The sequence below is a fragment of the Epinephelus moara genome, chromosome 13 (genome assembly GCF_006386435.1).
Source record: "Epinephelus moara isolate mb chromosome 13, YSFRI_EMoa_1.0, whole genome shotgun sequence".
Taxonomy (NCBI): Eukaryota; Metazoa; Chordata; class Actinopteri; order Perciformes; family Serranidae; genus Epinephelus; species Epinephelus moara.
The window spans coordinates 33,814,186-33,830,017 of record NC_065518.1 but is presented as its reverse complement, the minus strand read 5'-3'; the positions used below and the strand labels follow the sequence as shown (position 1 = coordinate 33,830,017).

At 38.4% G+C, this 15,832-nt stretch overlaps 1 protein-coding gene across 1 annotated transcript in view; it reads left to right on the top strand.

Annotated features, from left to right (window-relative positions):
- Positions 1 to 10,085, top strand: part of myo15b (myosin XVB) — a 70,002-nt gene extending 59,917 nt beyond the window's left edge. Inside the window, exons 53-65 of the mRNA XM_050060834.1 lie at positions 988 to 1,060; positions 1,151 to 1,227; positions 1,379 to 1,455; positions 2,867 to 2,997; positions 3,149 to 3,243; positions 3,338 to 3,415; positions 3,502 to 3,598; positions 4,087 to 4,235; positions 4,354 to 4,484; positions 6,417 to 6,550; positions 6,637 to 6,770; positions 7,434 to 7,574; positions 9,544 to 10,085. Of these exons, the coding sequence (XP_049916791.1) occupies positions 988 to 1,060; positions 1,151 to 1,227; positions 1,379 to 1,455; positions 2,867 to 2,997; positions 3,149 to 3,243; positions 3,338 to 3,415; positions 3,502 to 3,598; positions 4,087 to 4,235; positions 4,354 to 4,484; positions 6,417 to 6,550; positions 6,637 to 6,770; positions 7,434 to 7,574; positions 9,544 to 9,630 (1,404 nt within the window). The 3' untranslated portion in view covers positions 9,631 to 10,085. The remainder of the gene's footprint in view (positions 1 to 987; positions 1,061 to 1,150; positions 1,228 to 1,378; positions 1,456 to 2,866; positions 2,998 to 3,148; positions 3,244 to 3,337; positions 3,416 to 3,501; positions 3,599 to 4,086; positions 4,236 to 4,353; positions 4,485 to 6,416; positions 6,551 to 6,636; positions 6,771 to 7,433; positions 7,575 to 9,543) is intronic.
- The last annotated feature ends 5,747 nt before the right edge of the window (positions 10,086 to 15,832 follow it).

The following is a 15,832-nucleotide window of genomic DNA, read 5'->3' as shown; positions in this document are numbered from 1 at the left end:
CATACACCGGACCCCTTGGTTATCTTCTAGAGTGTTTCATACACCGGACCCCTTGGTTATCTTCTAGAAATGAGCTTGTAATTAATTTATTTATTTTTTATTTTTTATTTAAACACATGACTAATGATAATTAAACATCCGCTCGCTGTCCATGGTGCTGAAATATGCGCCGAAATAGGTCCGATGTTTTCCCTGCTCTCACCAAGTCGTGCATTACATGCAGACATAAGGTAGCCTATTATGAATGTGAGAAACAGCTTCATGTCCTTTGAAACAGTTTTCAATAGCATAGTATGTACTTCTGACAGGTCAAAGACCAAAGTGAAGTTTTATTTAAGTTCATATTTTTGAAACTCCATCATCAGTAGCTCTGTGACATCATGTCATATTGCCATACCTTAGCTTTTGCTGAAATGACGCCCCTGCAGACAATCCTGTCCCAGAGTGTGAATTGTAGATATGCTCTGAATGTCGCATACAGCTCCTTTAGATTGCAGATTGTCCCACAAAACCTATGTTGAAATAAGTTTTATGAAAGGGTCAGAGGTCATTACATTGAGAAGGCATCAGTATTCCTATGTTTTGTTTACAAGGCTATATTACCCACAAGTAAGTTGTCAAGATATTTAAAGGTACAGTGCGTAATTCTTGTGATAGTTGATTGTTAAGTCTCATTCCCAGGTGGCTAAATACTGACACTTTGGGTTTGTGGTTCGGTCCGACTACCAACCTAAGGCTTGCAGTATTTGATGATCTGGGAATGAGACTTAACAATCAACTGGCTTTCTTCAGAATTGCATTCTGAACCTTTAACGTAATTGGTTAAGATTTAAGTGAACCACTATGTCCACGGATGAGTCAGTTGTCTTGATTGGATAGAAAAACATGTAATTTGTTCTCAGGTCTATTGTAATATAGATCTTGATGTCAATGGGACTTCCTGATTAAATACAACTCAGCTAACTGCATTGTGTTTTGCTCATCCAGAGTCTCATACAGGAGTCCCTAATTCTCTACAATGATCCTGAAATCAATGATTTATCTGTCCAGTGCTTCATGAGTGAGTACATCCACACTAACCATACTAATACACACTGAGACCTCTGTTACTCTGTTCTACCATCATCCTCCTGTTTATCTGTCCCTCCAGACCTGATGCAGTTCATGGGTGACATGCCAATGAAGAAGAATAACACCCAGTCAGACTGTCTGAGCGACATCTTACTGGTCAGTTAACTTTCAAACAGGAGATCTAATGAACTGCATTGCTATTGTGGTTAGAGTTAGAGTTTCTGTGAGCCTCTGAGTGTCACAGACTTCAAAAAGACTTTGATCGGATTTAATGAAGAGTGTCTTTGTTCTGTTATGTTCTGTTCAGTTAGGGAATGAGAAAGAGCTGCTGAGAGATGAAATCTACTGCCAGGTCATCAAGCAAACCACCAACAACCCAACAAAGTTAGTCTGTCATTTATTAAAGTTTTGATAACATTACAATACATGGTATTACAGAGTATTTTTCTCTGGAGTTGGTTGAGACCAAAATAGAGATAAACTCCAGCTGGCTCCAGATGTCAACATGACGTCAGAAAAACATTGGATTCTTACGTCGGACAAACGTTAAATTTTGGTTGGCAACATTTTAAATGTCTAGGCGCTAGAATTTCACGTTGTGTGAACGTTAACAGTATTATGTCTTGCAGATGTTGGTTTTTGTTCTCCATACTGTACGACTAAATGTCCTTATTCTACATCAAGATGACATTGGCTTGAGACACTTGGGAGGCATATTTTGTTTACTTAACGACACAGCTTAAAACCAACAAAATATCAACATCATCATTCTTCAATACTCTATGTCAAATTGACATTGGCATTAGACGTTGTCCTAACTTTGAGTTTTGGTCACCTGATATTATAGCCTAAAGTCAACCAAATATCAACATCTAATGATGTTTGTTGACCAGCTGGGAAAGAACTGAATATTGAACTTAAATGAGTCAAGTGGCCAGTCAAGTGGACGCGACATCTCAGGAATGGCTCAACAGAATTTCTTTGAATTTGGCACAAATGTCCACTTGGACTCAAGGATGAACTGATTAGATGTTGGTGGCAAAGGGTCAAAGGTCAAGGTCAATGTGTCCAGGTCTGCCCCATTCTCGTTAATGTAATATCTCAAGAACACCTTGAGAGAATTTCTTCAAATTGGCCACAAACGTCCACTTGGACTCAATGATTAACAAATTAGATTTTGGGGGTCAAAGGTCACTGTGACCTTAAGAATCCGGCCATTAGTCAATTTGGCCATTAGTCAATAATTCATATTATTACAACAAATTTCACACAAATGTCTAAACGGGTAAAATGATGACATTTTATACCCAAAATGTCAAAGGTCAACTTCACTGTGACATCATAATGTTCTGCAAAAACACTTTCCTGAACAATTTTCAACTCTGTTACTCAGGAACAGAAGGGAATACATTTGGACAGATACTGAATTGGTGGCACTAATCTTGGATGTACACCTTGAAACTAAGCTGATTGTATACATCTTCAGTGCTGCCGGATTAAAGATGTGTGAAGCATCCACATTTTAGAATATGCAGCTTATTTGCAGCAGCATCCTTATTTGAAGCAATGTCAGCTGTCATGGTTACAACTGCAACTTGACTGGTTCGCAGAGGCATACAACAGCGAGGCAGTAGTTCTAGTTTGCTAAGGTCTTTATTTGTGGAAAATGTATAACATATACAGTTAAAGAGTTACAAAGTGAACCAAGCCACTCACTCCAGAGCTGTTTTGCCCACTGTAATTTTGCATTTTAAAAATGCTAAACATTATTTGCCCTGTTGTGTTGCCTTCACAGATCTAGCTGTACTCTCGGCTGGCGGCTGCTCAACCTGGTGACCGGGTTCTTCCCTTGCTCTGGTACTCTGCAGCCCTATGTCACACGTCACCTACACGACATCTCTCAGGACTACGAGCACCCATACCAAGGTAGAGGAAACAATAATACACAAAAACCACAAATACGCCGATCTTATAAGTCATTGTAATGACTGGTAAAAACACCAGCTTGATATCCAGATAGACAATGGCTCTTTCAGTGCACACAATCTTTGACATAACATACTGTATGTGTCCTCAGAGCTGGCGTGTGTGTGTAAGAATAACCTTCAGCAATCTCTCAGTTTTGGCGGTCGCCGTAACATCCCCTCACAAATAGAGATGGAGGCCATTCTGGCAAGTTCACCTACACACTTAAACAAATCAAAGTATATCTGTCATGGTGTATTTCAACTGTTACATTCCATCATTATCTGAATTCTTTCTGCAGGCCGGCAAAACTTCTCGCCGTATTCCTATCAAGCTGCCAGGAGGGGTGGATTTCCCCATCAAGATACGCAGCTTCAGTGTAAGATTTATTTATACCTACTTGTCTGTGAACAAAACAGGAGTCCTATCAATAACTCTGTGGGTCCATTTTGTATCCTCCTCTAGATGGCAGCAGAGGTGGTAACAGAGTTCTGTAAAGAAATGGGAATCTCAGATCTCACAGAAATCAGAGAGTTCTCCATCGTTGCCATCCGAAGTCACGGTAAATCACTGCTACGGTTTCTAATTGATACAGAATTTACAGCTAGACTTGCACATTAACTTGCAGATGTGAGCCAGTCTTTGGATTTTAGTTCAAAACAGCTTTGTTCAGCTAGCTGTAAGAAGCTAATACCCTGAGTTAAATACAATAATAAGTTTTGAATTTGCATGCCTTCTGCCTCATCTGCCTTTTCTACTATTTTTCCTTGTATAATTTGTTTTACAGGAGCCCTTAGCGGTTTAGTCCGCTAAGGGTTCTTGTTTTTGCCACTGACAGGCTCAGATTGTTATTCTAAGTGTCTGACAACATCATAGAAAGGATCCCTACAGACATAGACCTTTTTGTTAAAGAGTAAGATCTTTTTTTTGTATGCCCAGAAACAGCCCCAAAATCGCTATCACTTACCCCACCAGAGTCCATTTAAAGTGACCGATTAACAGATCAGCCTCCTTCACTTCCTCCTTACTCCTCTACTCCTTCTCTGTCAGATGGGATGGTGCGTCCACTCCATAGTGAGGAGTATCTGTTCGACTTCCTGCTGGATGATGGCTCCATCTCCTTCTCCCTGCGAAGAGTGATGTGGAGAAGCCCTCTGTCCTTTAACAGTGACCTCTATGTGGAGTTCCACTACCAGCAGGTGAAAGCATCAGTTCACAACATCAGGAGCAGCAGTAGGACATTTCTAGGCACTGGTCCAGTGTCCATCTTATTGTTATCTATAATTGTATAATTTGTGTGTGTATGTGTGTGTGTAGCTCCTGGGTGACTACCTGAGTGGGCGGCTGATTTTTGCTCCAGCTCCGGGTGGTTCCTCATCAGTCCAGCAGATAGCAGAGCTGTCAGCCCTGCAGCATCTGGCTCAGGGACTGAACGATCAGCCCTCACTGTGAGTGTCACATCCCACACTGACTGTCACAATGAAACAATACTCATCAGGAATGTAATATTTAAGGAGACTGGACAGCTCAAAATAATCTCACACAAACATACCACTGAGATATAAGATACACAAAACAACAGTAATATTAGGAGGAGACACACTGAAACTATTTCCTGATGAACAGCAGCATTTCTGGCTATGGTGTGGGTTGCCAGGTACAGGTGTTAAGCACAGGGTTTGGTCTCCATTCAGGTACAATTGTATCCAACCTGGCAACCTCATCCAACATCAAGACTTCCACTTCCCCTCAGTCACTTCCCCACAGCCTTTGGTATTATGCAAAAGCATACATCTCACGGAGGCCACATGGAGAGCAGACAGAAAGTGTACCATGATTAGCATAACTATTATTGCCATAGGCTTATGACATCTTGCAAAACGACACATTTTCTATGTGTTTACAAATAATGTTAGGAATAAAATAAACTGCAGCAGTTTATATGACTTTATCTAGTAAAATATCAAGTTATCAACAAGGTTTTCTTAAGAAACTATATGCAAACTAGTGAACCTAAACATATATTAATCTACCTTTACAGATCTATAAGATATATTTTAAAAGTGAACTGAAAAGTATGCCAGATAGTGAATTTGTTGAATTTTATTTTTATTTATTATTTAATTTTTCAGTGGTAAATAACTGGAATTTTATGTAGAATCCATGAAAGCTACCTAACCATTGATGTATTTTATTGCATTATATGCACAACTGCAATGCACCATGGGTAATAGACCTCTGAGGGTCAATCTCACCAAGTTTCAGTTTTTAAGACATATGGAGCAACGCTTATGATGGTGGGCAAGTGCCAACGTGAAGTCAACTGGTAACTTAGTCAATTAGTTAAACCGCTAAAACTATTGTTTACATTTGTGTTTGTGTACGAATTAAACAAATGAGATAAATCTTAATTACTCAGTTTTAGAGGTATTGGTAGGGGTATTTTTTTTACAATACGGTACGGTACTATATGATGTGATACGATGCAATGCAGTGCGATACGATGTGATGCGATACAATATGATATGATACAATAAAATAGATTATGATGGATTATGCTTTATTCTTCCCACAGCAGGTAAATTTGTAACATTACAGCAGCAGAGGGATAGTGCAAACAGGAAGCATCAGTAGAAAACAAAAGATTAGCAATATACAAGAAAATAAAAAGAAACAAAACAAAGAGCAATATAATAAGCAAACAATATAAAAACACAAAGCAATATAATAAGTAAGCAGCAAAAAGACGCAAAATACAATCAGGTACAGTCACTGGGAGCAGTGTTGGTTATATAGTCTGACAGCAGCAGGAAGGAGGGACCTGCGGTATCTCTCCTTCACATACTGTGGGTATGGATTATGAAGTCCAGTTATAAATTGTTGGAATATCCTTTTACAGCTAGGCCAAAGGGGTGGCGGGTATGAGGGATTGGGGTTAAGGGTTAGAGGAGTGGGGTTAGGGTTAGAGGTTAGAGGGACAAGGTGGGTCTTTTGATTAGTAACTGTAATTTAATTACATTTTTTTTCTTCTCAGTAACTGTGACTCATTACAATTACATTTATTTTGTAATATGATTACGTAACTCTGTAACATGTAACTAGTTAGTCCCCAAAATTGTTCAGTGCATAGCATTGCACAGATTAACTCCATTGTACCTGGCAGCACTGACTGGCCAATTCTTTCCAGTGTGCACTCATATCACAGTATCCTGATCATCTCCTTTAACTACCATCACCAACAGTCATTTGGTTACATATGCATTATTTTGGTCTCTATGTTGTCATCACTAAACACCAAAGTTGACTAGTAGGCTTAACTCTCAATGTCCTCTAATTGTAAGTCTGTGTATTGACATTTGCTGATTGTATTTCTCTCCAAGGCCAGAGATTAAGGAGTACCTGCCCTCACAGGACGGGCTCAGCAGTAAAGTCGAAGAGATCCACTCCTTCTGTCTGGGCCAGATAGCTGCCATGCACTCCCTCAGCCCTCAAGACGCCAAAATACAATTCATTGGTGAGGGGGTAGTATCTCCTCTCCTCTCCTCTCCTCTCCTCTCCTCTCCTGATAGTAATCATATTTGTCTGAACACTATCTTTCAGAGTTCCTGAGCACCCTGCCTCTGTTTGGCTCCAGCACTTTCTTGGCCAAGAAGGTCAGTCAACGCGGCTGTCCCTCCCCATGCATGGTCAACATTAGCCAGGAGGGGGTGCTGTTCCTTCACCCCAAAACACAGGTACTTTGAGCAGCCACAGTACTAAAACACTCCTTTAAGAATCATTATGTTGTATATCACCTCGTGTGTCTGAGCAAATTGTATGGGGATAAAGACGTTATTTTATCAGTATTAAAGAGTCCTGCCTTTTTTATTTGTGCTGGTCCAAGTTCAAATCTGTGTGCCTGTTTTACTGAGTATACTCGGGTTTGATCCAGTTAATTTTTTTTAACGAGAACTATGGTGTTTGCCATTTTTGTTTGTTTGTCATAATATTCAAATTTAACTTTGTTTAAACACATGTATCATTAATGAATATTAGTGCAGAATAAAATCAGACATTTTCACCATGCATGCAGTCATATTTTCTTGCACTGTATTTCCTATCTAGGATGAATCCAGAATAGGTTTAGGAGTAATATACTTTGTCCTTTTTCTTATACTGTCCCTTTAAAATATTCAGGGACTTTAATCTTTTCTTTAGCCAGTCAGTCAGTCCTGCAGAAACCCCCTCTTGTCAGGTTGGCAAAGCTACAGTCTGAAGCAGCATTTGGCCTGAGTTTGGACGCAAATCTCTCCACTAATACTAAAAACACTGCAGCAGCTGAAATGAAGCAGAAGCAGCAGTTGTTAATAAAAAGCCAGTGTCAGCCATCTGAAGATTTATGTTTCTTTTTCCTGCAGGAGCGAGTGTTTCTGATTCCTCTGGCAGATGTGCAGTCCATGCGCACCATCCGCCCCAAGAAACAAAGCAAAGTGCCATCTATGGATATCGACTATGGCAATCCAAGCCGACCCAAAAAAGTCACCATTCATCTCAAAGAGGTACCAAAGATAATTATGTTGTGTAGCACTGACAGGAAAATTCAGTTTTTTTTTGTTTTTTTTTTTGTTTTAACAATCTGGGTCTGCTTTTTGTACTGGATTCACTCTGTTAAAGTAATGTGGTCAAGACATGAGAGAAGCTCTCATAATGATATGATCCAAATCTTAATGCTGATCCTAATTTCTCTGTAGCGTTGTACAACAAAGTTTCAGTCACTCAAAATGAATATTTTACAAAAACAAGAACAAATGAAATCCATGATGAGCAGTTGAAAAATGAATTTATGAATTAGATATGGTGTGATCCACCAGTTCTTGCACTGGTTATTGGTACATTACATATTGGCGACATCAAGTTCTTTTTGTTTTTCTATCTATCTATCTATCTATCTATCTATCTATCTATCTATCTATCTATCTATCCATCTATCCATCCATCCATCCATCCATCCAGTATCTCTATACTGTATATAGCTGTTTGTTCAACTTTTGCAACAGAATAATTTGAGACACACTTTCTTTTTCACAAAAATACATTCATAAATATGGTTTCTTTAACAACAAATTAATTATACGTCTTTATTATACTTTTATAATAAAAGGGTGGCCCAGAGGTGCAGTGGTTAGCATTGTCGCTTCACAGCAAGACGGTTCCTGGTTCAAACCCGGGGTGGGGGGTTTGAACCCCAGGGTGGGGGAGCCCCTCTGTGCGGAGTTTGCATGTTCTCCTTGTGTTAGTGTGGGTTTTCTACGTGTACTCCGGCTTCCTCCCACAGTCCAAAGACATGCAGGTTAGGTCAACTGATGACTTTAGATTGTGAATGTAAGCATGAATTGTCCGTATCTATGTGTCAGCCAGGTGATAGTCTGGCAACCTGTCCAGGGTGTACCCCACCTCTCACCCAATGTCAGCTGGGATAGGCTCCAGCCCCATGCGACCCCCAACAGGATAAGCAGTTATGGAAAATGAATGAATGCCAATAAAACAAAATTAGATAAGTAAAAGAAAAAACATAAAGCACTGCTAGACTTTTGTTACATATACCTTAGCCCTTCGCCATAATCATTTGCTTTTTGTGGCCCTCAACAAGCTTCAGGTAGAATTTAGACTGGATCTTAAACCACTCTTCGGACAATATAAAAACGTGTGTAAAATGAAACAATTTTAGGTAAATGCACATCAGAAATAAAATACAATGAACATGTAATAATAAAACCAATAACCAATAAAATTCACCAGATGAAAATAGATAGAAGCCAATGACAACAAACAGAAAATATGAGTGAGAAAAACATTAGTGACGAAATAAAAGCCAGGCTAAAAGTTTTTGTCCCAAGAGAACTGAACTGAAATACTTGTAATACAGACTTGTATGTAGGCTATATTTTTCACCTGTGACATTCAGTCATACTTGCAAAAAGACCCAGGGCAAATTCTTTAATGCAACCAGTGTTTTTAAGAAGTACATTTCCCAATCAATCTATCATAGAAAAAGAACAGAAATAACTGAGATTCCCAAATTCCTGTGACATGAATGTTCCTTATAACTGTAGGTGAAATGTTGACTGCTGTTCATGTAAAGCTCATAAAACATGAAAGATAACCTTATTTGGTTAATTGTCTGGGCTTTATGGTCATTTCCTAATCATTTTGTCTTCTTTCTCAAACGTGCAATCCCAGTTTGAGGCAAAAGGGAGGGAATGTCAATACTTTTCTAATTGCTGGGTTTTTAAACTGAATTTTGCATTTATTATGATTTTTACACATACAGCAGTGAGGCCTGGTGGACCCCAAACCATGTTAAAGTGAGGTGCTGTTAACAAGACACCAGGGTTAGGTTATTACAGTTAGATACTGTGAATTCTGGTGTATCTTAAAATCTTAAATGCTCTTGTCAAACATGTTTTGGAAATAGTCCTGGAGATTTATGCAGCCATGTCTGATTGAATCTGTTGATCTCTCTTTCAGGCTAAGGAGTTGTGCCACATCCTTGCTCTGATAATAGAAGAGCTGATCCGGCCATCAGTCACCAGCTCCATTTCAAATCGGCAGTAGACAGACAGACAGACAGACAGACAGACAGACAGACAGACACACACACACACACACACACACAATATTGACGTTTTTTGTTGATCACTGTCTTCTTTAACCAACTTTGTGTTTACCATTTTTTGTTAATTTATCTTTTTCTCTGTGTAACTTCATGGATCGTGTGTCACTGATAAAATAGACTGAATAGAAACATGCATATGCACACACAATGTTGAACGTCTCTGCGGTGTTATGTTATCTGAGAGGAAATGAGCTGACATAATTACTCATCTGATCAAAGAACAGAAATGAATGCAGGAAAGATTCAAGTCATTTACCCGTCATTATTATTATATGAATAAACCAATGCCTTAAAGTGATTCTTTTTGTGCATTAAAATTCTATGACATAATCGCTGAAATGTAAAGTTTGCTAATCAGTACTGGAAGTTTATGTTTTGATGATGTCATGTTATATAAGTGAATAATTTATAAGCATTAAAAAATATGTTGATTATTTAATCTGATGAGTTATTTTTTGTATATTTTTACACAAGGACACTTCCACAAGTACAAGAAAGGTTTCAGTATTAAATAGATTATGAGCTGAACTTAAAAGAAGCACTGAGCCTAAAGTTCAAGATGGTGACTCAAGGCTTGAATCCATAAATGGTCAGCTGCAGCCAGTCAGCATTCCTCCATTTCAAACAGTTTAATCAGTTAATTAGGGATTTTCTGTGGAATGGGGAGAAACCCAGAATAAACATACACAAATTATACACTGCCAGGAATTTAGGAGGGCTGATGTTACCAAATAGTATAACTGACTGGCTAAACATTGGAATAATGGAAATAACATGGGTAGAAAATGAGCTTGCTGCCCCTTTGTTTGGGCCAATAGAGGTTTGTCACAGAAGAAAGTAAATACTAATCCAATCTTCTGGAGGTTTCCTGAAGGTTATTAGAAGGCTATGTTTGGAAAAAAAATGAAAATAAACCCTTAGAGAACCTCTGGGTACATTACCTAAAGGTTCTTAGAATAATAGGTTTGAATAAAAAAACAAAACTTTATAGAACATCTGAGTATGTTCCCTGAAGGTTTTTAGAAAGTTTTCCTTTTAAATGCCTTTACACAACCTCTGGGGTACGTTACCTGGAGGTTCTCAGAAGATTATTTTCCAAAAATTTAAAGATAACCCTCATCCTCAACTCTGATTCCTGCAGCTCCATCCATGTTCATGCCTACAATTTAATTTACTCCCCTAAGCCACTTCCTCCGTCTGCTGTCCATCAGTTCCCAGCACTGTCTGCCTGTTATGCTTGCTTGTGGCTACTTGTTTTTACGCAGACTTAAAAAAAAAAGTGAACTTCTAATCTAAGGGCCTTGGGGTGACCACTTGTTACTAAAATAAAACATTATGTAATCTGTTATCCATAATTCCATTATGTAACTTTTCTGACCATATATTAACTAATAAAGCTTGTTAAAGAATGTTTCAAGAGATGGCTTTAAATCAGGTTAGGACTCACTGATCAAAAATCAAGTAATTAATATGTTCAATTTGTCCTTGATTGATTCTATTTATTTTTATTTAAATGTTATTATTTGGGTAGATGTAGTCAGGACACTGATGACACAATGAATCCATGATGTGGATTGTAAGACACAATGTAATATTAAGGTAACTTCAGATCAAAATCACTTTGGTACACATTTAATATTTAACTTTCAAGAACACAGAGCAAACCTCAAGTTGATTATATAGAATATAATATTTCACACCAATTAAAATTCTACCCATGTTATTCTGTGTGGGCCAGGCCCCATCTGTCACTGGATCCCAAAAACAGGACTCATATTAAAGCCCACTATGAGGAACGTTCATCATAGTTGGAAAGCAGGTCCAGCCAGGGCTGACAGGTATTGATTTATACAGCGAGTGAAATTACACAGTGGAGGCAGCCAGGCAACCTGACCTCACTTTCTACTGACGCATATAGTGACTGCAGGGACGCAGCCTGAAGGTTACAGAACAGTGATTGCCTGTGTGTGTTTGTGGGTATTTAGAGTCAAGACTACCACAGTCAAAATCAAGTGCAAGACTACTAGTTTAAGTTGTAACCAATGGCTTAGGTAAAGGTTAATGAGTCTATTATTAAATGTCCATAGCCTATACATGAAAGGGACAATTCACCCCAAATCAAAACTACATATTTTTTCTCTTACTTGCGTGCTATATCTATTTGGTGTGAGTTGCCAAGTGTTGGAGATATCCACCATAGAGATGTCTGCCTTCTCTCCAATGTAATAGAACTAGATGGCACTCGGCTTGTGGTGCTCAAAGCGCCAAAAAAAAATTTGAAAAACTCAACATCAATGTCTCTTTCCAGAAATAATGACCCCATTACTCAAGATAATCCACAGACCTTGTTGTGAGCACTTATATCTAAGTTTCTTTTCTACCCAGCTACACCTGCCAACCATATCACCTTGCAGAGGAAGCGTTAATCTTCTGCTAGCTCACCTTGCACCACAGAGCTAGCTAACGTTAGAGCTCAGCTGTAGAGGACGCCATTAATGTTAACATCTCGCGCTGTCATGAGCATGAGCCTCTCACCAATGAGTAGATGCGTGATTCCTTCTGCAAGGTGATATGGCTGGCAGGTGTGGTTCGGTAGAAAAGAAAATAGTTCCCTCATGGGTTTGCCTTATTTAGGGCATGTATGGAAAATAGCACCATTTTTGTTTTAATGTGAGTTCTTCTTTGAACACGGGCGTATTTCCAGGTGGCAGTTGGGCCCCTCCACCCCATGGGCCCCAGTGCACCCGCACTGCCTGCACTGTCTATATTTACGCCCCTGACAACAAGGTCTGTGGATTATCTTGAGTAACTGGGTCATGATTACTGGAAAGAGATATTGATATTCAGTTTTTCATATGTATTCTTTGGCACTTTGAGTACCACAAGCTGAGTGTCATCTAGTTCCATTATACTGGAGAGAAGGCAGACATCTCTACGACCAATATCTCCAACACTCTGCAACTCACAACAAAACAATCTAGATTGATAAATAGCACTACAGCTTCGAGGAAAAATATGTAGTTTTGATTTGGGGGTGAACTGTCCCTTTAAACCTTATTACCATGTTATAATAGTATAGTTGTGTGATACTATTTATTAATAAAGCAGTTTTAAATATTAGTAAGTCATTATATAAAGGCAAGGGGTCCACATCTTTAATAAACTATCTGCTGATAGAAATGGAAATGATAAAAGGATCACAGGTTTCTCACTTTTACTAAACCAACATTAAAAGTTAGTGCGTCATTGATATAAGGTTCTACAACAATCATTCACGTTTGTAGTTGTAAATGGGGGTGTATTAGAGAGAATGCAGTGCAAGCTGTTGCGTAGGATTTCAAGTGTGTGTGTAGGTGTGAGTGTGTGGAGGAACAGTACAGGGGAGTGCAATAGATCAAAATAGCTGGCGATCCAGGGGCTATACATATACTCAAAATTATAGTACTGATACATAATGAGGTGAAGGTAAAATGAGGAGGGTGGGACTAATATTTTTAAATACAATGTAAAAATGACAAAAGAAAGTAAGAGGGTGTTGCTGGTGTGTTGTATTTTTGTGTGGTTTGTATATATTTCACAGGATGTGCACAGTAATAACTGTAATCATGATAAGGGGTGGGTGGGAAGTTTGTAATATAATATGTATGGTTTCAGGCTTTCCACCATGTGTTGAACCTGCTGCAGGGATTTACTCCCATCAAGACAAGCATCAGGGAGGTCAAACACTGATGTTGGGTAATCAGTTGTGTTCCAGATGAAGTACTGAATGGGGTTGAGGTAAAGAACAACCCCAAGATCCTCTTCTCGACCATTGGCCATCTAATTAACCCTGTTTTTACAAAGCCTGGCAGTATGTCTACAAACTCAAAGTGTGAAGAATTTGCAGTCCACTTCAGAAGTAAAATAGACTCTTTCAGATCAAATCTACCTCAGTCTCATTCTGTGAGTTTTAATATCCAAGAACCTTTGTTTTTACATGAGGAAACAGTAGAGACATTTGTCCTGGTTGATGCTGAGATGCTTGCAAAGGTTGTTTCAGATTCAGAATACTTTATTTATTAATCCCCGGGGGGAAATTGTTTTTGTTCCAATGCTCCGTGCAAAGTAGAAATAGAAATACAGCATGAATGGAAACAAGAGATAAAGATGAAGATATAAATAAGATACTAAAATAGACAATGAAATAAATAAAATAAATATTAAAGTAGACATTAAAATAAAATAAAATAAAATAAAATATTAAAGTAGACATTAGAATAAAATAGAATAAAATAGAATATTAAAGTAGACATTAACATAAAATAAAATATTAAAGTAGACAATAAAGTAAAATAAATAATAAAAATAGTAAAGTAGACAATCTGAAATAAATCTGAAATAGTAAAGTAGACAATCTGAAACCAATTAAAACCAGCAACCTGTATTTTAGATCCAATCCCCACATCCTTTTAAATCATTTTATAGCTTTTTAAAAGAAAACTTGCTGAACATGGTAAATTATTCACTTCAGATGGGTGTCTTTCCAACAGCTCTTAAGACTGCTATAGTTAAACCACTTTTGAAGAGAAAAAATCTGGATGCTTCTGTACTTAATAACTACAGACCAATATCCAATTTACCTTTTTAAGCAAAATTTTAGAGAAACTAATTTTTAACCAGTTAAATGATTTTATGAGCACTCACAATATTTACGAAAAATATCAATCCGGTTTTTGGACTAATCACAGTACAGAGATGGCACTGGTTAAAATTGTTAATGACCTCAGGTGCAATATGGATATGAAAAGTCCTTCCATATTATTACTACTTGACTTAAGTGCAGCATTCGATACGGTAGACCACTCAGTCCTTCTAGACAGACTCCACAGTGTCATTGGCATCTCTGGTACTGTTAAATCTTATCTTAGCGACAGAGTATTTTTTGTAAAAGCTACACGTCAAAAAGCTACAAAATGAACTGTGGGGTTCCTCAAGGTTCCATTTTAGGTCCTACTCTTTTTAATCTTTGGTGGTGTGGTGGTTAGCACTGTCGCCTCACAGCAAGAGGGTTGCCGGTTCGATCCCGGGTGTGGGAGCCCCTCTGTGCGGGGTTTGCATGTTCTCCCCGTGTCAGCGTGGGTTCTCTCCAGGCACTCCGGCTTTCTCTCACAGTCCAAAGACATGCAGATTGGGCACTAGGTTAATTGATAACTCTAAATTGTGAATGTGAGTGTGAATGGTTGTTTGTCTCTATGTGTCAGCCCTGCGATAGTCTGGCGACCTGTCCAGGGTGTACCCTGCCTCTCACCCGATGTCAGCTGGGATAGGCTCCAGCCCCCCCGCAACCCTCAAGAGGATGAAGCGGTTGAATGAAAATACTGCCAGATGTCAACCATTGTTTCTCTCTCAAGCCAGTACAGAGAAGCTAATTCACACTCTTATTACTACTGCAATGCCCTGCTCTCTGGTCTCCCAAAAAAGAATATACTGTATCTCAGCTACATGTGTGCTGATGAAGACCAGAAAGAGAACACACATTACTCCCATTTTAAAGTCTCTGCACTGGCTACCCGTTTGTTATAGAATTGATTTTAAGATCCTTTTATTGGTTTACAAAGCTCTTAATGGTCTTAGTCCTTCCTATTTATCTGATTTGCTTTTATATCCTTTGAACCCTCTAGAACCCTCAGGTCGTCTGGTAGTGGCCTTTTAATTATTCCCTAAGCCTGGATAAAAACCTACGGAGAGGCATCTTTTTATTATTATGGTCCTCGTCTCTGGAACAGCCTTCCTGAGGACCTGAAGGCAGCAGAGAGTGTTGATATTTTTAAAAGCAAACTTAAAACCTACCTTTTTAATTTGGCTTTCAATTGAATTTTACTTATTTATTAATCTGCCTTTTATCTTCTATCTTAGCCTATTTTGTTGTTTCTTCTTCATAACCCACATTTTATGTCTGTTTTACTTCATTACTTTAACTCTTTTACTCCTAATATCTCTGGTTTTACTCACTTTATTCTATAGTACCCTTTCCTTTTATATATTTTTATATTTTTACTCTATCCTTTTATGTATTTTTAAATCTTAATTTTACCTCTGGTGTTTCCTCTTTGCCGATTTTTAAGAGTTATGATGGCGTTTCCTGAGTTCCCTGCATTCCCT